Source organism: Camponotus floridanus, unplaced genomic scaffold, assembly GCF_003227725.1.
Source record: "Camponotus floridanus strain SB8 unplaced genomic scaffold, Cflo_v7.5 scaffold11, whole genome shotgun sequence".
NCBI lineage: Eukaryota > Metazoa > Arthropoda > Insecta > Hymenoptera > Formicidae > Camponotus > Camponotus floridanus.
In genome coordinates this window covers 383374-406336 of record NW_020229226.1, presented here as the reverse complement: position 1 = coordinate 406336, position 22963 = coordinate 383374, and the positions used below count along the sequence as shown (strand labels likewise).

General features: G+C 30.6%; 2 protein-coding genes across 5 annotated transcripts; one reads left to right on the top strand and one right to left on the bottom strand.

Moving 5' to 3' along the window:
- The first annotated feature begins 2326 nt into the window (after window positions 1-2326).
- LOC105250853 (AP-1 complex subunit beta-1) lies at window positions 2327-14991 on the top strand. Of its 3 annotated transcripts, none has more exons than XM_011257174.3 (12): window positions 2327-2572; window positions 4226-4338; window positions 4866-5036; window positions 7410-7436; window positions 7539-7784; window positions 8767-9027; window positions 9265-9687; window positions 10833-11517; window positions 12495-12762; window positions 13769-14120; window positions 14234-14425; window positions 14695-14991. In XM_011257174.3, the coding sequence occupies exons 2-12, from the start codon at window positions 4231-4233 to the stop codon at window positions 14767-14769; spliced, it is 2808 nt and encodes a 935-aa protein (XP_011255476.1). In that variant the 5' UTR covers window positions 2327-2572; window positions 4226-4230; the 3' UTR covers window positions 14770-14991. The 3 variants fall into 3 exon arrangements, with proteins under 3 accessions (XP_011255476.1, XP_011255474.1, XP_011255475.1); XM_011257172.3 differs by lacking the exon at window positions 2327-2572 and adding an exon at window positions 2587-2612; XM_011257173.3 differs by lacking the exons at window positions 2327-2572; window positions 7410-7436 and adding an exon at window positions 2589-2612 and having other exon boundaries at window positions 14695-14990.
- Window positions 14992-15415: 424 nt separating this feature from the next.
- On the bottom strand, window positions 15416-16968 carry LOC109609964 (40S ribosomal protein S27). 2 transcript variants are annotated; one of them, XM_025413774.1, is made up of 3 exons: window positions 16785-16968; window positions 16055-16324; window positions 15416-15481 (listed from the first exon to the last, which is right to left on the bottom strand). In XM_025413774.1, the coding sequence occupies exon 2, from the start codon at window positions 16321-16323 to the stop codon at window positions 16066-16068; it is 258 nt and encodes an 85-aa protein (XP_025269559.1). In that variant the 5' UTR covers window position 16324; window positions 16785-16968; the 3' UTR covers window positions 15416-15481; window positions 16055-16065. The 2 variants fall into 2 exon arrangements, with proteins under 2 accessions (XP_025269559.1, XP_019882948.1); XM_020027389.2 differs by lacking the exon at window positions 15416-15481 and having other exon boundaries at window positions 15994-16324.
- Between the last annotated feature and the right edge of the window lie 5995 nt (window positions 16969-22963).

The window sequence follows — 22963 nt, the reverse complement described above, 5'->3', positions numbered from 1 at the left end:
ATTTTGAATTGGCCAATAGGCAATGTGGTCGTTCGAAAATCAAGATCTCATTAATTTTTTTTATATAGATTAATGAACACAAAGGAAGGATAATTATGTTAAAATATATTACCACAGGCAAGTAAATATAATACTCACACTGATAATTAATTATCAACTATTAAATTGATTCCGCCATTCTTGACCAAAAAGAATCCCAACCAGGAAAAACCCCAGACCCGACTCGACAGTAAAGGTGCAATTTCATTGACGCTAGAAACCAGCGGCAAATTAAAATCACTAGACTTTCTCTAGATATGGCGTCAATAAAATAAAGTTCAACAGTTTCAACTTTTTCAGTGTGTAAAGGTGCGGCCTCATTGACGCTACTTTTTAGCGTCAATGAAATTGCACCTTAACAGTTGGCAGCCCTACGAGATAGGCTGTGCAGCACTGCGCGTATATAAAATAAATTTGAAATCGCTTCTAGCCTAACCATCTTCACGCGATCGACTTTATTTGAATTGCACGGCATCGCATCGAATTATGATGCGGCGTCGATTTGTTCGAACGTAATTCGGGACATCGCGATGCTGTATAAGCGTCGAATGAGCACGAATTGTCACGCAAATATGATAAATTACATCTACTCACCGTTCACCGGCTGTTCCACAGGCCGCTCCACTCGCTCGCCTCGGGACGTCCCATTCCGATCTTGATGCACACGATATCATCAACGAACGCGCGACACTTTATTCGGCACTCCCGATATTCGCTCGCATCCGATAATCATCATCAAGGGCGCAAATAACGCGATGCGACTTCGCTCCATCTTCGCGATCGCGCTATCACTGAACTGTGAAAAATAGCTGTCGCGCACTTTCACCAACATATTATGAAAGTCGCGCGATCATCCTTGGACACTTTCGACGCTCTTTCACTCGCGATATTCGTTTAAAAACGGTTAAAAGACGCGAAAAATGCGGACGTACAACGATCCGTGTAACTGCGTATGACTCCGATTCACGTATGACGCGTATGACGTAGCAATGACGCGTATGACGTAGCGATCACGCGCTAACATGGCGGCCGAACCAGTGCGCATTCGTTTCTGCGTACTGGTTCGGCCGCCATGTTAGCGCGTCACTGTACGTCATACGCGTCATACGTGAATCGGAGTCATACGCAGTTACACGGATCGTCGTACGTCTGCATTTTTCGCGTCTTTTAACCGTTTTTAAACGAATATCGTGAGTGAAAGAGCGTCGAAAGTGTCCAAGGATGATCGCGCGACTTTCATAATATGTCGGTGAAAGTGCGCGACAGCTATTTTTTACAGTTCAGTGATAGCGCGATCGCGAAAATGGAGCGAAGTCGCGTCGCGTTATTTGCGCCCTTGATGATGATTATCGGATGCGAGCGAATATCGGGAGTGCCGAATAAAGTGTCGCGCATTCGCGTTGATGATATCGTGTGCATCAAGATCGGAATGGGGGCGAGCGAGTGGAGCGGCCTGTGGAACAGCCGGTGAACGGTGAGTAGATGTGATTTATCATATTTGCGTGACAATTCGTGCTCATTCGACGCTTATACAGCATCGCGATGTCCCGAATTACGTTCGAACAAATCGACGCCGCATCATAATTCGATGCGATGCCGTGCAATTCAAATAAAGTCGATCGCGTGAAGATGGTTAGGCTAGAAGCGATTTCAAATTTATTTTATATACGCGCAGTGCTGCACAGCCTATCTCGTAGGGCTGCCAACTGTTAAGGTGCAATTTCATTGACGCTAAAAAGTAGCGTCAATGAAAAGGCCGCTTAAAGGTGCAATTTCATTGACGCTAAAAAGTAGCGTCAACAATTGGTTGAACAAAGAAGCAACTACTTCTTTGTTCAACCAATGGTTGACGCTACTTTTTAGCGTCAATGAAATTGCACCTTAAGGCACTAAATATATGAGTATTCTATACTCCGCCATTTTTAATCCATCCCCCCACCCCATATAATCTCACTAACCTATCTACTATAATCTCAGCTTAGCGACGAGGCGAGTGACACGAGAAACAAGGAGGGGGAATGGATTAAAAATGGCGGAGTATAGAATACCTGTATATTTAGTGCTCTATCGACAGTCTTTTGAGAGCGCCTCGTTTGACAGCCAATTATATTAATTCGTGCCTAGAATAATCCTTAGGGTCCCTAGGGTAACCAGCAGAGATTGACCAATCAGGGAGTTCTATTTTGAATCGGCCAATAGACGATGTGGTCGTCTGAAATAACACAATATTTAATGTCAAGTACATACGTTTCACGTTCAACGAGAACCAATCGGGGCCAATTCGCTTATCGTTAACTCCGCGAAGCCCGTCACCTGTCACCTACATGTGCGCGGAGTCTTCGTGCTCCGATAACGCGCGGTGAGGTGTCAAACGCCAGTATCATCGTACGGTGTCACTTGCACTCTAGCAGAAGGAATAACTCTTTTCCAAAGTGGGTGGCAGCTCGATCCGATTCTCACGGTTGTCTGCGGATAACCTTCGATTGTTTCGCTCGCCCCTTCTCCGTTCCAGTCGCTGTAACAAAATAGACAGGTATTAACGAGCGAGCAGATGCAACCGTTCGAGATACTCCGTAACGTATCACGCTTTTGGTCCATTTTGTCATTAAAGGCGACGCGTTTCCTTATCACCCTCTCGTATCCACCTCCAAGACTGCTGCATCATTTTTTTTTCCGGGCGAGCCCGATGTAGCTTGACATTTCTAGTATCCTAATCTTTATCGGCGAGAGAGTTAGCGTTATGACACCATAGATTCTGAACATTGATCCAGTTTGCTATATAGCAAGATTGACAGTGAGGCTGAATTTTTTTTATCTCGTTCAATTGGTGTCAAATCAAATTGTAGGAGAAATTAGATATAAATTATCCCATACAGAATATTGCAGCAATATTATTAATATTGTTGTAACATTGCAATATTGCTACAATATTATTTATTATTTAATTTCTCTGATTGATATTTCTTATTATTTAATTTCTTCACTATAGAGAGAGAGAGATATTTATACAGAATATTACAGCAATATTATTAATATTGTTGTAACATTGCAGCAACATTGCAATATTGCTACAATATTATTTATTATTTAATCTCTGATTGATATCTCTTCTTATTTAATTTCTTCACTATAGATATTTATACAGAATATTGCAGCAATATTATTAATATTGTTGTAACCTTGCAGCAATATTGCCACAATATTACTTATTAATCTCTTATTAATACTTTAATCTCTGATTGGTATCTCTTATTTAATTTCTTTACTATATATATATATATTTATTTTTTATATATTTTTTTTTTTTTTATTATCTGCCCTCTCATTTGCATCGCTCTCAGCTGATGTGAATTCTATATTTATTGCATTTTATTCTTGCTGCCTTTAATCCTATCATTGAATTTTGATAAGTAATTTTAAATATAAATTTAATAGTTAATTTTAATCAAATTTTACTTGTGTGGGAAAAATTTACATGAATTATCAAATTCATTAATTACTCTTACTTCAAATAAGTTTATATATTATTATGATTACTTAATTAAGTAATTATTGAGATTTCATTCTCGTGGATTTTGAATCAAATTCTACAATTTTATTCAAAACACAACTCTACGAGCTATGCAATGAAATCTTTTATTTAATTCCAGTGCAAATCTCAAAATTATTATCTCCTCTCTCATCCTCGTGGAATTATTTTTCTTTTAGCTTATGCGAATTTTGAGATATTCATTACATTTTAATCTTATTTCATTCTTTACCTATTGAATATTTTGATAATATTATTGTAGTTAATTTCAGTAAGATTTGACTTGTGTAATAACAATTTTTATTTTACTTTAAAATTTTTATATGTGGCATAAATTATCAATCTTATTTATTATTTTTATTCTAGAGTTTCTAAGTTTAGTAATTTTTATTTTATTTTTTATATGTGGTATAAATTATCAATTTTATTATTTTTATTCTAGATAACTTTGTATATATATAATTACAATTACTGATTAAGTTATTAATGAGACCTTAGTACTTTTATTAAGAAATTAGTGATATTAGATCAAAGAAAAATAGATAAAAATAAAGTTTTTTTATATTGTGCATATTGAATGTGTAATTATTAAAGATTTTATCCATAGGTTATAAATTTACATAATTTATATATTTTGTTACATACTACGCTATATAGACAGGATGACTGATTCAAAGTATTTTACTACTACAAAAAAGGGAGAGATATTTGAGCTCAAGTCAGAACTGAATAATGAGAAAAAAGAGAAGAAAAAAGAAGCTGTAAAGAAGGTAAAAATAAAAATCTACTATTAATATATGTCGTTTTAAATTTTTTTTCAAAAGAATATTAAAGAGCTTTTATTTTTTAATATGCAAAGAGATAAATAAATTATATATGTTGCATTAAAAAGAAATATACATAATTAAAACAGCAATATATTATTATAGACTAGCATTATTATAGCATTATTATAGACTAGCAAGATATACTATGACTGCATTGTTCTACTTATTGTAAATCATCTAATTAATATGAAACTAATATATCAATATAAATTATATGTATTAATAACAAATGATGTGCAATATAATAGCACTTACATAAAGCTTATTTTAAAAAGTAGAGTAAAATTAATTAATCTTAATAATCAATCTTAATAACATTGTAGAATAAAATTAATTAATCTGAATAAAAATTAAATAATAAAAAAATCTATATATCTACTATAAAATATTGCATTTTATATTGTATGGTATGTAATAGAAAGTAAACTTGTGTTACAATAACGTTATGTTGTTGTTAATTATTTATCCAGGTTATTGCTTCTATGACAGTCGGGAAAGACGTGTCTGCGTTGTTTCCTGACGTAGTGAACTGCATGCAGACTGACAATTTGGAGCTGAAAAAACTGGTGTATCTGTATCTGATGAACTATGCCAAGAGTCAACCCGACATGGCCATCATGGCAGTCAACACGTTCGTCAAGGTAACGTAGCTTAGAAACTCGCCAATTCAATTCATGATCACGATTTTATTATATAACGTGCACTTTTACCTTCTATTACATATTTCTTAATGATACTGGGTAATGTTCAGAGTCTGTCTGTAAAGAGAGGCAAGCTGAAAAAAATCCATTCTTATGTATATTAAATCTTTTTCTCTCATTGGTATTGTAAATACATTCCCTTATCAGATATTATCCTCGCTGTATCTATTTTACAGCGTGCCTCGCACTGTATACAGACTGTGCTTTGCAAATTACAGTTTGCACAGGGCTGTCTGCGTTATGGGACGGAATGTAACTTTTTCGTTCATTATGACTGAACTGTTCATTTTTCAAAGGGCACAGAGGGAAAGGGGAGACAGTGATCTGGACTTTGGTTGCCCCAATATTGTATATTTTAATAATTTAATTATTTATTAATTAATTATTATTCCTCAACAATCGAATTATATAATGATGTAATGTGAGAGAAAACATTTCCTATTTTTGTAACATCATTTTATATGCAAAACCAAATTCCAGAATGTACTCTATTATATTAATAGCCTATTTATATTGATATATAAATATTTACATGTAATGATTAGATACAATAATATATATATATTTACATGTACAACGATTGTTAACAAATAATTAATTGAATAATTTATAAAATCTCGTACATATATTACTTTCCTCACGCTAATGCACTAATATATATAAATCTTATTTTTTCGGACTATTGAGCATGTATAATTTAAAATCACGCAAATTTCAATCTTTATCCAAAATGCTTTAAATATATACCTTTATATTTCTCGCATTGCTGTATTATTTATGATATAAATATATTTTAAATCGAATTTTAAATTACACAAATACCATCTCAAAGATAGAATTCAAATGTTAATCTTTTATTCGCAAATTTCTAATGTGCAGGAGCATGAAGAATGTGATTCCTTAAATGTTTATTTTATATATATATATATATATATATATATATATATATATATATAGGGTGTGTCACTTTAAGTGATGCAGCTGAATATCTCTTAAAGTAAAGGAGATTGGGAAAAATGTATCAGACAAAAGTTGTGTGGTTTCAAGGGGGACATAAGATAGTAATTGGAGTAAATGGTCATTAATTTGACCATGAATAGTTATTTGAAGATCACGTGAAGGTCACCTTCAATTTTTTATTACATATTCTTATAGCTTATCTCGAGAGCTTTCCAAAACACTATAATTAAGTTAGCTTTCATTAAGTACTTTTCGAGTTATGAGGCTTAAAATCATTTCTTAATTTTACATAAACCGTATAATATCTTGTAAAATATTCATTTTTCGATTACCTTACCTTAATACTTTTATGCATAAAATAATGAGAGGAATCAATTGGTGTAAAGAAAACACATAGTTGTTTCTAAGAAAAAATATGTAATTTGCAATTAACAATTACATATTTTTTTTTTAAGAAATAACCATGTTTTTTCTTTATATCAATTGATTTTTCTTATTTTGTACATAAAAGTATTAAGGTAAGATAATCGAAAAATGAATATTTTACTAGATATTTTATGTAAAATTGAGAAATTATTTCAAGCCTCATAACTCGGAAAGTACTTAATGAAACTAACTTCATTATAGTTTTTTGGAAAACTCTCGAGATAAGCTATAAGAATATGTAATAAAGAATAGGTAGTTTTATTTTAAAAATTGAAGATCTTCACGTTACCTTCAAGTAACTATTCAAGGTCAAATTAATGATACCATCTTATGTCCTCCTTGAAATCATACAACTTTTGTCTGAAACATTTTTTTCCCAATCTCTTTTACTTTAAGAGATATTCAGCTGCATCACTTAAAATGACACACCCTGTATATATATATATATATATATATATATATATATATATATATATATATAATTGCAATCGGTGCTTGTGTATAAAGATCATATTTACTAATTGCACGCACAATTTGTATCATTCTCAAAATTTCAGTGTATCTATAATGAATGTAATTTGTTACAAATATAATACTTTATGATGCAAATAATATATATAAATATATATTTTGTAAATATGCTCTTCTCTATGTTAGATACATATACATATGTATCTTGTTTAAGTTATCTTTATTTGCATGGCGCTGATATTGGTGTAACATTCGTAATTTAACTTTCTTCTCATAAAACCAGCAATTGAAAGAAAAGGAAAAACAATAACTTACAATACCTCGTGCTCTTTAAAAAATGACCAGTTCTTGATCACATACTACTTTATAAATGACTGATAAGTATATAGTATTTAACACTTAATGAAAAATGGTGACGGTGACCAATTTGACCTTTTTCGTTCTGACACGCAAAAGGAGCTAGCGACATCTCCGATGACAAAGGTACCAAATGCTATTTTCTATTTTGTTAAAATTCATGGGTTGAGATAGATAGCCACTACTGTGACTAGACTTGAATCCCTGGCTTGCCCGATTTTTGCGCAGGACTGCGAGGACCCAAATCCGCTGATTCGCGCGCTAGCAGTTCGCACGATGGGATGCATACGCGTCGACAAGATAACCGAGTATCTGTGCGAGCCGCTGCGTAAGTGTCTGAAGGACGAGGATCCATATGTACGCAAGACCGCAGCCGTGTGTGTCGCCAAACTTTATGACATTAACGCAGCCTTGGTCGAGGACCAGGGATTTCTGGATCAATTGAAGGATCTCCTATCCGACAGCAATCCAATGGTAAGCTAGTCATTGTTCCACTCTCTCAGAGCTTGGTAGATCTTAAATATACCATATAGCAAATCAATACTTTCAGATTTTACATATTTTCAACGTTTCTCTGTATACAGGGTGTCCCAAAAGTCCCGGACCGGTCGAATATTTCATAAACTATGCACTTTAGAAAGAAATGTTTCAGACAAAAGTTGTATGGCTTGAAGGAGGCCATCAGATAGTGACAATGATTTGACATGGGAGAGTCATTTGAAAGTCACGTGAAGATCACCGTCAATTTCTTAAATGGAACTCTCTATTTTTTATTACATATTCGTGTAGCTTATCTTGAGAGCTTTCCAAAACACTATAATAAAGTATTTCTTCATTGAGTACTTTTCGAGTTATGAGGCTTGAAATTATTTCTTAATTTTGCATAAACCATAAAATATCTAGTATAATATTCATTTTTCGATTATCTTACTTTAATACTTTTATGTACAAAATAATGAGAAAAATCAATTGATGTAAAGAAAAAAAAAGTTGTTTTTAAGAAAAAAAATATGTAATTGCAATTAACAATTACATATTTTTTTTAAAAACAACTATGTGTTTTCTTTACACTAATTGATTCCTCTCATTATTTTGTATAGATTTCGTGTAGAGAAGCTACACGAATATGTAAAAAAAATAGAGAGTTCCATTGACGGTGATCTTCACGTGACTTTCAAATGACTCTCCCATGTCAAATCATTGTCACTATCTGATGGCCCCCTTCAAGCCATACAACTTTTGTCTGAAACATTTCTTTCTAAAGTGCATAGTTTATGAAATATTGGACCGGTCTGGGACTTTTGGGACACTCTGTATATTACATATGATATAATGTTAGAAAAATTGATAAAAGAGAAATTTTTAAAGAAGAGAGATTAAAACGATTTTAATTATTATTTTCTAAAAAAAACTATGAGACTAAATAGTGTGATAATACAGTGACGATTGTTGCTAGGTTGTTGCAAATGCGGTAGCTGCATTGTCTGAAATCAACGAGGCTAGTCCAAGTGGTCAACCGTTGGTGGAGATGAATGCACAGACCATAAACAAACTACTGACAGCACTTAACGAATGTACAGAATGGGGCCAAGTTTTCATCCTGGATTCACTGGCGAATTATTCGCCAAAGGACGATCGCGAGGCGCAAAGCATCTGCGAACGGATCACTCCACGCCTGGCACATGCTAATGCCGCAGTCGTGCTTTCTGCTGTCAAGGTAAACGTATTCTGAATAAATTGCAGAAGTAGAGAAGACTTTGATAAAACACACATTTTATACAATTTATGTATTTCAAATAATTTTTGTATTTTAAATACATTAGCTTTAGAATGTAAGAATTAAAAGAAATAAATACCTCAAGTTTTTATCTCTTTAAAGAGCCTTTAAAGTAATCTTCTTTTATTTTTTGGATAATTTTACCGCACATTAATTGAGTTTGCTTCGATATCGCAGGTATTAATGAAATTGATGGAGATGTTGCAATCCGAATCGGACTTCGTCGGCACACTTACGAAGAAATTGGCACCACCTCTTGTCACATTACTGAGCTCCGAGCCAGAGGTTCAATATGTCGCATTAAGGAACATCAACCTCATTGTGCAGAAGCGACCCGACATTCTGAAACACGAGATGAAAGTATTCTTTGTCAAATACAACGATCCGATATATGTAAAACTGGAGAAGCTGGATATTATGATTCGTTTAGCGTCGCAAGCCAATATTGCTCAAGTTTTGTCGGAGCTGAAAGAATATGCTACTGAAGTTGACGTGGATTTTGTACGGAAGGCTGTGAGAGCTATCGGTCGGTGCGCCATAAAAGTTGAACCATCCGCTGAACGTTGTGTTTCCACATTGCTAGATCTGATACAAACCAAGGTAATTAAGTAAAAGATGTCTTGGAGTAGAGAGAATGATCAAACTTAGAGGTATTTTTTAAAATCTTTTTATTCATTTTTATCAGGGTTGGCATGTTTTAAACAATGTGTTTAAAACTATTTGATTAAAACAGTGGACACTGTTTTAAACTTTTTTGTTTTAAACTATTTTAAACTACTGTTTAGAATCGTTTAAAATATCGCAAATAAAATATATGATTATTTGGAAAAGAAATTGTAAAAAAAAATCAAAAACAAACAAAAACTAATAGATGCGTATATTGCAAAAAAGTTTTTGTTTTAGTGTTTTTAGTTTTTTATCTATATTTATATAACATAGATATAAAAATATAAATAATAAAATAAAAATGATAAGATGGGTTATTTTAGCAGAAAAAATGATAAGATGGATTATTTTAGCAGAATATTTATTTTATTAAATAACAATCAATACAATAAAGATTACTTAGAAGATATTGACTGATTTTACATTTTACATTTTAGCATTTTAAATTAATAGTACATAACTCATAGCAGGTCAGTAGTTCTAAAAAAAAGTTCTTTTAAAAAGAAGAATTGAGGTTTTTTATTTTTCTTTTATTTATAATTTATGTTGAGAGTTAAGCATGAGATTACTTAATAAGAATAAGAAAGGAACCAAAGTATTATATATTAAATATTGTTAACTAAAACTTTTTTTTTCCAAAAATAAATAACTCGAAAAATACATATTCTGCTAAAATAATACCCATCTTATCATTTTTATTTTATTATTTATATTTTTAATAACGTTGTCAATTTTGGCAACGTTATTTACAGTTTAACGCTAGCGAAAAATTTAAATATTTACACAGATCAAAGCTATTAAGTGTTTTTTGCTTGTTTAAAATATGCTTTTTTTATTTAAAACATGTCTTTTTTACTTTACTTAAAAACACAAATAAAACAAAAAACATTGTTCTAAACAAAAAAAACAATGTTTTTTATTTAAAATAAAAAAAAAACAAGTTTTTTGCTAACCCTGATTTTTATTCTTTCTTTAAATCCCTTTTTATTCTTTTTTATTTTTTTTAATATACTATTGCTTTTTTTTAAATTATTTATTATCATTTATGACCTCTCTTTTAATTTTTTAACTTTTTTCAGGTGAATTATGTCGTTCAAGAAGCGATTGTGGTAATAAAAGATATCTTCCGCAAATATCCTAATAAATATGAAAGCATAATTTCGACTCTATGCGAGAATCTGGACACACTTGACGAGCCTGAGGCGCGTGCTTCTATGATTTGGATCATTGGAGAATACGCGGAGCGCATCGATAATGCAGATGAACTGTTGGAGAGCTTCCTGGAGGGATTCCACGATGAGAACACGCAGGTGCAGCTTCAACTGCTCACGGCGATCGTGAAATTATTCCTCAAGAGACCGACAGATACGCAAGAGTTGGTTCAGCAAGTGCTCAGTCTGGCCACCCAGGATTCCGACAATCCCGATCTGCGAGATCGCGGTTTTATTTACTGGCGATTGTTAAGCACGGATCCGGCAGCAGCTAAGGAAGTGGTGCTCGCGGAAAAGCCTCTGATTTCGGAGGAAACGGATCTGCTGGAGCCGACGTTGTTGGATGAATTGATTTGCCATATCTCGAGCTTGGCGTCCGTGTATCACAAACCTCCCACGGCGTTCGTGGAGGGCAGAGCTGCAGGCGCTAGAAAGTCCTTACCTGCTAGAAGCAATTCGAACGAAGATTCCCGCACAAATGCACAGCAGCCTCACGCGCAGGTCATACCCGCCCAAGATTCCCTGATAGGCGATCTCCTCAGCATGGACATTGGTAGGTGAATGATAATCGGAAAGATTATTATTAAATTCGATAATTGAAAAATTAAAATAAGTAATAATATACAGGATGTTTCGATATAAAGTGTTACAAGATATTTTCTTCGAAATTTGATTATCGTACAAAAAAAATGTTTTTTTTAGACAAAATTTATAAGATTTTGAGAGAGAAAAATTGATAATTTTGAATTTTAGCTGAGATCATTTTTCAAGAACATATAAAGATAGATTTTTTTAACGACATCAATCCTAATTTGTTTATATAAATCGATTTCTCAATATTCGGCGTAAAAAATTATAAAAGTGGAATAGTCAAAAGTTGAATAGTTTATGAGATGTTTTATACTTTGACTTAATTTTACATAAATCATGAAATATCGGAAAGTACTTATTTTTCAATTATTTTATCTCAATCTTTTACAAACAAACTAATGAGAGGAATTAATTGGTATAAAGAAAATTGTTACATACAATGTTTTTAAAAAAAATGTAACTGCTCGTTGCAAATTTATATTTTTTCATAAAAACAATTTATTCTACTTTTATAACTTTTAACAATAAATATTGTGAGAAATCAATTTTTATTAAAAAATTGGATAGTTCCATTTAATTAAGTTTACCTTCGCATGTGATCTTAAAAAATAATTTTAATTAAAATTAAAGATTGTCAACTTTTTCTCTCTCAGAACCCTATAAACTTTATCTAAAATATTTTTTTTGTACGACAAAAAAAATTCAAATTTCGGAAAAACACTCTACAACACTTTAATTGTTATGTAACACGTTCATAAATTTAATATGTATAATTACATATTAAAATATCTTAATCGATTTTTTCTTAAAATAGTATGTCTATTTTTATGTTATTTTCTAAGTCACGGATAAAAAAATTATCCTATTGTCTATGTCCAATTATTCATTATTTTAGATCATCTATTTACATAGTAATGTTCAATGTTTCCTCTCTTTCAGGTGGACCTCAAGCGGCAATGGCCACACCGACGCCCGCGCCACAAGCGGCAGGATTAGGATTGGATCTTTTAGGTGGTGGTTTGGACGGAATTCTAAGCAATACCGATAACACAAGCGCAGCGCCAGTCGTTTCCCAGAGTACAACAGGTCTCCTTGGTGACATATTCGGCTTCAGCCAAGGTCCCGTGTCTTATATATCTCCTAAAGTTAACTGGCTGCCGGCCGAAAAAGGCAAAGGTTTCGACATTTGGGGCACTTTCACGAGAAAGTAATTAATATGAAATATATAATATATCAATTAACATACAGGGTGTTTCAGACCACCCGTACCACCCATTTAAAAACTAGAGAAGTGGTTATTTCAAAAAAGTAAAATCATTTTCTTTATAAATCGGGTGCGCTCTATCGAATGGTGATATTTTCAACTTCTGGTTTCGGCCGGAAATAGGCGATTCAGATCGGAAGTGCATTTTTCTAAATGGAACCCCCCCTTTTTTATTGCATATTCTTGTAGCTTACCTCGAGAGCTTTCCAAAACACTATAATAAAGTATTTTTTTAATAAAGTACTTTTCGATTTCTGAATTTTACGTAAAATACCTTGTAAAATATTCATTTTTCGATTATCTTACCTTAATACTTTTATGTACAAAATAATGAGAGAAATCAATTGGTGTAAAGAAAACATACAATTATTTTTAAGAAAAAATATGAAATAATGTTAATTGCAAATTACATATCCTTTCTTAGAAACAACTATGTGTTTTCTTTACATCAATTGATTCTCTCTCATTATTTTATCTTCATTATTATCTTCTCTCATTATTTTGTACATAAAAGTATTAAGGTAAGATAATCGAAAAATGAATATTTTATAAGATATTTTATGGTTTATGTAAAATTAAGAAATGATTTCCTCATAACTCGAAAAGTACTTCATGGAAAAATAATTTATTATAATGTTTTGGAAAGCTCTCGAGGTAAGCTACAAGAATATGCAATGAAAAATAGGGGGTTCCATTAAAAAAAATGCACTTCCGATCTGAATCGCCTATTTTCGGCCAGAACCAGAAGTTGAAAATATAACCATTCGATAGAGCACACCCGATTTATAAAGAAAATGTTTTTACTTTTTTGAAATAACCACTGCTCTAGTTTTTAAATGGGTGATACTGGTGGTCTGAAACACCTTGTAGATTAACATATCGCGTTTTCAATGAATAATTATACGTAAAATATCATATTAATTATACGTAAAATATATTAATATCGTAGGAACGGACAGATTAGCATGGATATGACTTTCACAAATAAGGCGATGCAACCCATGGGAGGATTCGCGATACAACTCAACAAAAATAGCTTTGGATTGTCGCCGGCGGCTCCGTTGCAAGTACCAGCTCCTCTGAATCCTGGAGCGAGTGTAGAGACGAACGTTATATTATCTACCGTGGGTGCAGTACAACGCATGGAGCCCTTGAATAATCTTCAAGTCGCTATTAAGAACAATATCGACGTTTTCTACTTTGCGTGTATCGTCCCGATGAACGTATACTTCGCAGAGGATGGTCAATTGGACAAGAGAGTATTTCTTTCAACTTGGAAAGATATACCTGCACAAAATGAGGTAACAATATCACTGACTTCTATCTAAATGCATTTATGCAAAGATATTTTGTAAAGTTTACAAAATTGATAATGAGGAAAAATTGTTAAGAAAAATACATATATTGCTTGCAGGTACAATATACGCTGAATGGAGTAATGTTGACCGCGGATCAAGTTGTGCAAAAAATGCAACAAAACAATGTCTTCACAATTGCCAAGAGAAATGTAGAAGGCCAGGATATGCTTTATCAGTCTCTCAAGTTGACAAATAATGTCTGGGTGTTGAATGAATTGAAGATTCAGCCAGGCAATCCTGATGTCACAGTAGGTTTAATACAGGATCTTCAATATTAATTTTTTTTAACACAGTCATCTCTTGGGAAATTTTTATAATCATTTAAAAAAATTTAATCAGATTATAATTATTTCATTCAAAGAGAGATATATTTTATCATCAGTGTAACTTTATTCTAAATTAGAGAATAATTTTTTAAGTAGCTATTAATTTTGAAAATAATCATAGGAAGATTATTACATGTATTTATAATTTCTCATAAATTCTGGTTTTTTCATAATTATTTCTCTAATTGCAGTTATCCCTGAAATCTCGGTCGGTGGAAGTTGCTCCTGGAGTATTTCAAGCATATAACGCAATCTTACATTCTTAAGTTTTCCTTTTTTTATCAATTAAAATATTGCCATAAAATGCGAATTATAAAAAATATTATATAGCACGCAAGCATGCGCAGCATTGTATTTATAGAAGCTATCTGTGTTATACATTCGCGTATCGTGCATAAGATTCGAATATCTTGAGATCTAGTATCATAGAAATCTCTCTCTCCCTCTGTTATATATTGTCGAATTTATTATAAAAATGATCACAGACATATATGAAAATAAAAATTTATAATTATATCTGTTTTTATTTATGCGTTTTTTTGTAAATTGCAGACATAATATTATTACACACACACACACACACATTCATGTGTATAGAATAAAATAAAATTTAGAAATCAATGTAAAAACTGTAGAATACATGTTTAAAGCATTATCTGTTTTGTAAAAATTAAGTTTCCTTTTCAAAATATTTTCAAAATAAATTTAATTAAAATTAAATCAAATATATGGTTTAACATCTCGATTTTAATTTTACTAATAAAATTCTTGCAAGATATTAATCGCATTTAATTTATCATTCATAAATTCACAATATATGAAGATTTGGTTCCAAATTAAAAAAATATATCTTTAATACAGATTTTTTGCATGCAATGCAATATATTTTATATAATATACAAGTAGAACATGTTCAATAAAAGAATGTTATAATGTGATTGTATTTATTTATCGAATATAAAGAGAAGCATTAAATACATCACGTAAAATATCTTGAGATCTAGTATCATAGAAATCTCTCTCTCTCTCTGTTATATATTGTCGAATTTATTATAAAAATGATCACAGACATATATGAAAATAAAAATTTATAATTATATCTGTTTTTATTTATGCGTTTTTTTATAAATTACAGACAATATTATTACACACACACACATATATATATATATTCATGTGTATAAAAATAAAACTTAGAAATCAATGTAAAAACTGTAGAATATATATTTAAAGCGAAATCTGTTTTGTAAAAATTAAGTTTCCTTTTCAAAATAAATTTAATTAAAATTAAATCAAATATATGGTTTAACAGCTCGATTTTAATTTTACTAATAAAACTTCTTGCAAAATATTAATCGCAATTAATTTATCATTCATAAATTCACAATATATGAAGATTTGGTTCTAAATTAAAAAAAAATATCTTTAATACAGATTTTTCGCATGCAATGCAATATATTTTATATAATATACAAGTAGAACATGTTCAATAAAAGAATGTTATAATGTGATTGTATTTATTTATCGAATATAAAGAGAAGCATTAAATACATCACGTAAAATTAACATTGAACTTTTCTTCTAAAGGAACAGCCTTCCGTTAATCTTGCCTTCCCACCCGTTGGTGTGCAAAGTATCGTACGACATCCGTCACATTCTACTGGTCTCTGGGCATGGGAAAATATAGTTTTTATGGCGTAACAGCCCGGGCATTTGACATCCATGAAGTAACTGTTAGGCTTCTGCACAAGCCTCTTCAGCTTATGTTTCCTCTTTTCCTCAATGGGACTGGGATGCAAAAAATCTCTGGCCAATGGCATTCTGCAAAACAGAATCAGTTGCTGAAAACTCGCTAAAAATATATTCAGTTTGTTCTGTCAAACAACGAACATATCTTTTCACACATGTTTATATTATTTGAATAATTTTTTTTCTCTTAAGAGCAACAGATATATACATAACATTGTGCAATCTTGTCTAACAAGTGACATTAGACACCATGTGAGAAAAGAAAAAAAAACTCGAGGAAGAGTGCAAATTTTGACTTTTAATCGATAAGTTGACAGTTCAACGCTGACGTAAATACGATGGAATGAAAGTGAGAAGCGATTTGATTTTTTCGTTGCTGTAATATTTTTCTCATTTATGTGGCAATGGGCGACAAAACGGCCGAAATGCCGCTACGATATGTACATCGAATAAATTATCCACGAGCTGATCGATTCTGTCGCTTTACGAATAAATGAGACGCGTGTGACAGCGAATAAAACAATATGCATACTTGCGTGATTTACTGCGTATTTCGTCTCAATTTCAATAATTACAACCGTAACCACGTGTTTAGTACAACGTTATGAACTGGAAAGGAACATCCTCGGACTCGATGCGAAACATTTTAATCCCTAAAATCCCTCAATATTGCCAACAGTTTCTCGACGACACCAAGCCTAGTTTACATCGACCGCATCGATTGATCAGAGAGAGGACTGAGAGATGTCATGGCCTGCTTTTAAGTGATCCCTGAAAGATACTCCCTCTATGGACATTGAAAACGTGGAGATGAACTGTAAAGCCAATGTCCATGAATGTTCTCAGAGGATATCATGTGCACAATTTCTGGTTTCGTTCCGTGCTATGTGCACGAAATGTCGGTAACACCAGAGTATAACAAGACACTCATGTATATGAATTGATAGTAAATAAATTATGCAATCGTGAAAGATACTGTAATCTTCTAATGTAATGTTCAAAGATGAAAAAAATATTTTTCTATATTCATTGCCATGTTTATATATTTTTATTTACAAAACACGAAATGCCTGCTGTGGAATAAAAACATTTTTAACCGTTATTTCTATAAATCTTAATTAGCAATAAACTGATCTTTGATATTTATTAATCACTTTTTTAATTATTTAAAAAAGTTATTATATTATTAATTATTTACTTATTTATTTATTACTTATTTAATTATTAATACATGTATAGAATTTGTCAAATTAATCACTGATTGTTCTAAAGTTTTTATAATTAAGATTCGAAAAATATAGTTGCAAAATATTTTAAATATCTCTTTCTTTATAAAATATAAAGAATTCATATGTTCCATTCTAATATAGTCAACATTATTTATATACTTTTATTATAATTTTCTTACCAGCATAATATTTTTATGCTTAATATTTTATATAATACAATGTACTAAATTATAAAATTTAATATAATTACAAAATAGTATTACTATTAATAAATAGCAAAATAAATTAAAATATTGATAGGCCATAAGGAGCCAAACGCGGATGTAAGGCGTGTTCTTTTTAAATCATTATCCAAGAGAACGATCAAATTAAACGGTCATCTTTAATACCAAACGTTTCGGACTCAATTCGAGCCTTCTTCAGTGATTCTGAACAAAACAAAAAAGAACCACATGAGATATATACATTAAAACGCAGTCAATCATAATAAAATACGGAAAAAACATAGTCATCATACGTGCATGATCGTTGAGAGAAAACGCGAGCTCATCAAGGCAAGTCAACTCGAAGGAAGCCAGACATACATGGTTCTTTAAACGGTGCAAGGCGCAAAAAGCAATGCACTAAACAAATAAATATAATATGAAAACGTCGTAAAAAAATAGTCAAAAATATGCAACTATAGCTCACTCGGTATCGAGAAGACGTGACAAAGACGAACACGAACACTTTGCGCGCACATAGCCGATTAGACAACAGATTTAACTGCCAACGGTGAAAAGGCAGTTACGCGTAATCAATAATAACAATACCGCATGTACAGAGGACGAAAGCAATCAACGTACAACAATCGCAATCAAATCTTCGATATATTATCGATTATCGATAGACAAGAAGCATTCAGCTTTAAGGTGTCGTTCTGGAGATTTAATGCATTTCTTTGACGTTTAATATGGATCATCTCCGATATCAATCTCCTCCCTTTAATTTGATCGTTCTCTTGGATAATGATTTAAAAAGAACACGCCTTACATCCGCGTTTGGCTCCTTATGGCCTATCAATATTTTAATTTATTTTGTTAATTTCGAGAGCCTTTAATTTTGTTTATATTTTTTATTTTTATTAATAAATAGGTTGTATTCATACTGTCTTTTAATTTCTAATCATTTCCAATCATTATGCATTTCTATTATCTATTTCTATTATCTATTATTTTCTTCTTCAAGTTCTTGGATTATTATGGTTTATTGTATATTCCTTGGTGTTAAAATCATAGGGATTATCATCATTTGTCATGCTTCTTCCTTTCTATGGAGTCCATCGAAATATTTTCTATGGACATTTGTTCTCTCGAGTATAGATATTCAAATCACTCAGAGAGAGAGAAAGAGAGAAAGAGGAAGAGAAAGGATTTGAGATATTCAAATCACTGTAGTTGTTTTTTTTCTATTTTCTCAATTACTGTCTCTTTTTCTTTTATTTTATTCAAAAATATTAATATAATTAAAAATAACATATATATAATTTTGATATTTTTCTTAGTCTGACTCTTTCCCTTCGACTTGTCCGGCATAGATAACCCTATCTAAGGCCGGCATTCATAATTCATTCTTATATTTAAGATCGTCTTAAGTAAGTTGGAAAATACAACTATTTTTACTAACTGATCGGAATCTCAAGACGCGATCTAAGATCATACTTAAGATTATTTTAAATATAAAAATAGTCTACATATATGAATATCGCGTATTATACGTTACTGCCGGCATAGCTCTTAGATTCATTAGAGTACTCAAACCTCATCCGGCAAATGCCTCTGTAAGGTGGAGATACGAGGAAACAATTTTTTTTTATTTTCTTTCAATACAGGGTTTAATACAAAAGTGAATGTAAAATATAATTTGAAACTTAATACAAAATAATTTTTATTTATTACATGGAATAATTTAATACACGAAAATGTCTCTAAAATATACATATAATATAAAATTTACTAAATATTTTTATATAGTCCAGACAAGCCCGATTAGCGATGATTAATTATGCAACATTTATCATTGATAATCGATATGCGATAATAGAATTTAATAAGTTTTATGTAACGTAAATATATATAGTCGTGATTAAAAGAATTATTAATAAAATTATTGATCATTTCTTCGATTGTAGAAGAAAATATTTGCATTATTAGCGCATTTTGTGTAGATTATCAAAGGAAATATTCAAAATACGAAAAAATAAAATAAGCTTCAATGTAAATCAACAATTAAATTACACAATAAATCGCGATTTAAAATTCGCGAGAAAACGCGAATAAATAAATCGATAATAATAGGAATATTCGATTACGAGAAATATACGTATAATTTTTATAATATGATAATCAAAACTATCAATAGATACGCGCGCGACATAATTATTATCACACAAATGATAATACACGAAGATATTTTGATAAACATTTGTGGTCCGCATTGTTTATGAACAATTATTACTTTAATGATATTTATAGAATAAAATATAATTCCCGCGACTCTTTATCTCGTTTTATTTTTCAATTATTTAAAATTTAATTATTTAATTTAGAATCAAAACGCACAACAAAACAATCGAATTATAAATCGAAATAATTAACATAATAAAAAGCTTTGCGATACAAAGAAATTAACAAATATTATTTAATTAATCCATGTAATCTAAAACTTTTAGACACTTTAACATTTCGTGTATATGTTAAAGTACGTAAAATATATCAGCAGTGAATGGATAATAACACGATCGGTCTTGGCGGCGTATGACGCGCTGTGTTTACATGTACGGTCTTGATATCATTCACACGGCAACATTCGAAGAGTAAGGTGCGAAATACTTCGTATATTATTAAATTTTTTCTCGATAAAACACTTTTCTAACGATAAAACACAATTATGACTAGTATTAAAACATAATTCGCTATGATAATTATAATTAGTACTTGCTAAACTTTTAATTGTAATTACTACGCGATCGGGAATGCCGTGCAAAATGTCTCGTGATTTTTGCGTATACTAATATTAATTAACTAATCTTAATTAATCTTGTTTTCAGGAATGAAAGTGAGTGCAACGAAAAAATAGCGAAGGAAAGGAAAAGCAAGTCTAAAAAGCACTGGGCCACGTACTAAGCAACATTATCCAGTAAATAGTTTATAAATTATTTATCATTTTATCATTTATATTCAGATTATATATATATATATATATATATATATATATATATATGCCATTTATATTCAGATCATATTATATATTGCATGTTTTCTCAATAACGATTCTTTCTCTGTCCTTCTCCCTCTCTCTCTCCCCCCCCTCTCTCATTGTAAATTATCTAAATTATTTAAGTTTTTAAATTATATTAGTATAACATATATCTAAAATATTCTGGATTATCTTATTTTAATATACTTAAAATATCTATAATAAAATATTCTTATATTATTTAACACTTTTACATAGATAGTAGTATTTCATAAACTGCTTCACAATAATATATTTAAATATTTTATGCATAAAAGATTCCATAATAAATAAATTGTTTAATAAATAATCAATTTTAATCAATCAATTAAAACACTTCTATAATTCAATATTCTATGCGTGTGTATTTTATAGAACATAAAATATTTCGACAACGAATTATCAATAAAATCATGACTTTGGCAAGAGTGCGTTGTTTATATATTACAGTTTTGCTATCATTTGCTCGGTGATATTCAAGCAATAAATAATGATACGAAATGTTTCGTATATTAATTAATTGTTTAAATAATAAATAATCATTTAATTAATCTATAAATATAAAAACTTCTACAATTTAATATTTTGCGTTACAATCAAACAACTAAACTTCCAATTTTTCTAAAATGTGAACATAAATTAATTATTAATTAAATGACTGCTATCACAACTTTATTTATTATTTTAATATTTTCATTCTTATAATTCGTATATTATACAGCATATAATATGCGTATCAATAGCATACGCATTGCTGTAACAAGTAGCGAATGAAATTTTAATCTCGTGTAAAGGTAAATCTCATGTTGCTCTTTTATCATTTAAGTGCGTATATAAGTATGATTATTTTGTATGATTATTGAGAGTTTCGTAAAGTGCGCCACGTATTTGATTAATTATAATTAAATCGTGTTTTCGTGAGTGAGTGAATGCCACAAAAAGAAATAACGAAAGATACGTAAGAGAAGAAAGGAAGTTTGGAACATACGGAGTAAAATGAAGTAACATGAAGTAAAACAATCGAATAATATATGCAAATAATTAGCATAACGAAAGGCCCGTGACAAATTGTTTAATAAATAATCAATTTTAATCCATAACTTAGAATGCTTCTATAATTTAATATTTCACGATAATGTACAATATATTTTATAATATATAAAATATTTTGGTAACGAATTATCGATAACACGATGTTCGATTTTGGCAATGTAAAATATAAACAGTAGCGCGCTATATTACAGCTTTGTCATTATTCGCACGGTGACTCTCGAGTAAAGTAGTGGTAAGAAACGCTTCGTATACTGTAATTTTTTTACTAAACACGATTACGGTTAGTATCGAAACATAGTTTACTATAAATATTGACAAAAATTAATTAATTAAAGATTAATTAACGACATGAAACTGTATCGCAACGATACAGTTAAATCTTTATCGAATCGTAATCATTCATTACCGCGATTAAAAATTGAAACAGAAAATACATAAAAAGGGATAGAAGAATTAAACATAATCTTTCGATCATCGATGCTTATTATATTATTTCTTTAATAATATGAAACTTAATAATATTAAATTTAAATATATTTCGATCAATGCTTTAAATTTTCTCAATCCTTGTTAATTAAATAATATACAATTTAAATTTTAATAATATACAATTTAAGTTCTACTTGATAATCTAAATATAATTTCGGATGTGAGAGAACGCGAAGTAAAACAATAGAATTATACATACAAATAATTAGCATAACGAAAAGCTCCGTGAATTGATTGATAAATAATTAATTTTAATCAATAAATTAAATACTTTCATAATTTAATATTCCACGTTACTGTATATAGAGATCTGAAATATAAAATAATCACTTTGATAATTGCGATTTTTACGGACAATAATTATTATTTTAATATTTAGAATCACAAATATATTTCGTCCGTGTTACTTTATCGTTCTACTTGATAATCTAAATTTAGGATGTGAGAGAACGCGAAGTAAAACAATCGAATTATAGATGCACATAATTAGCATAACAAAAGGTTCCGTGATAAATTGTTTAATATATAATCAATTTTAATCAGTAAATTAAAATACTTCATTAACTTAATATTCCGCGTTAATGTATATTTTGTAATATATAAAATATTTTAGCATCGAATTATCGATAACATGACATTCGACTTTGGCAATATAAAATATAAA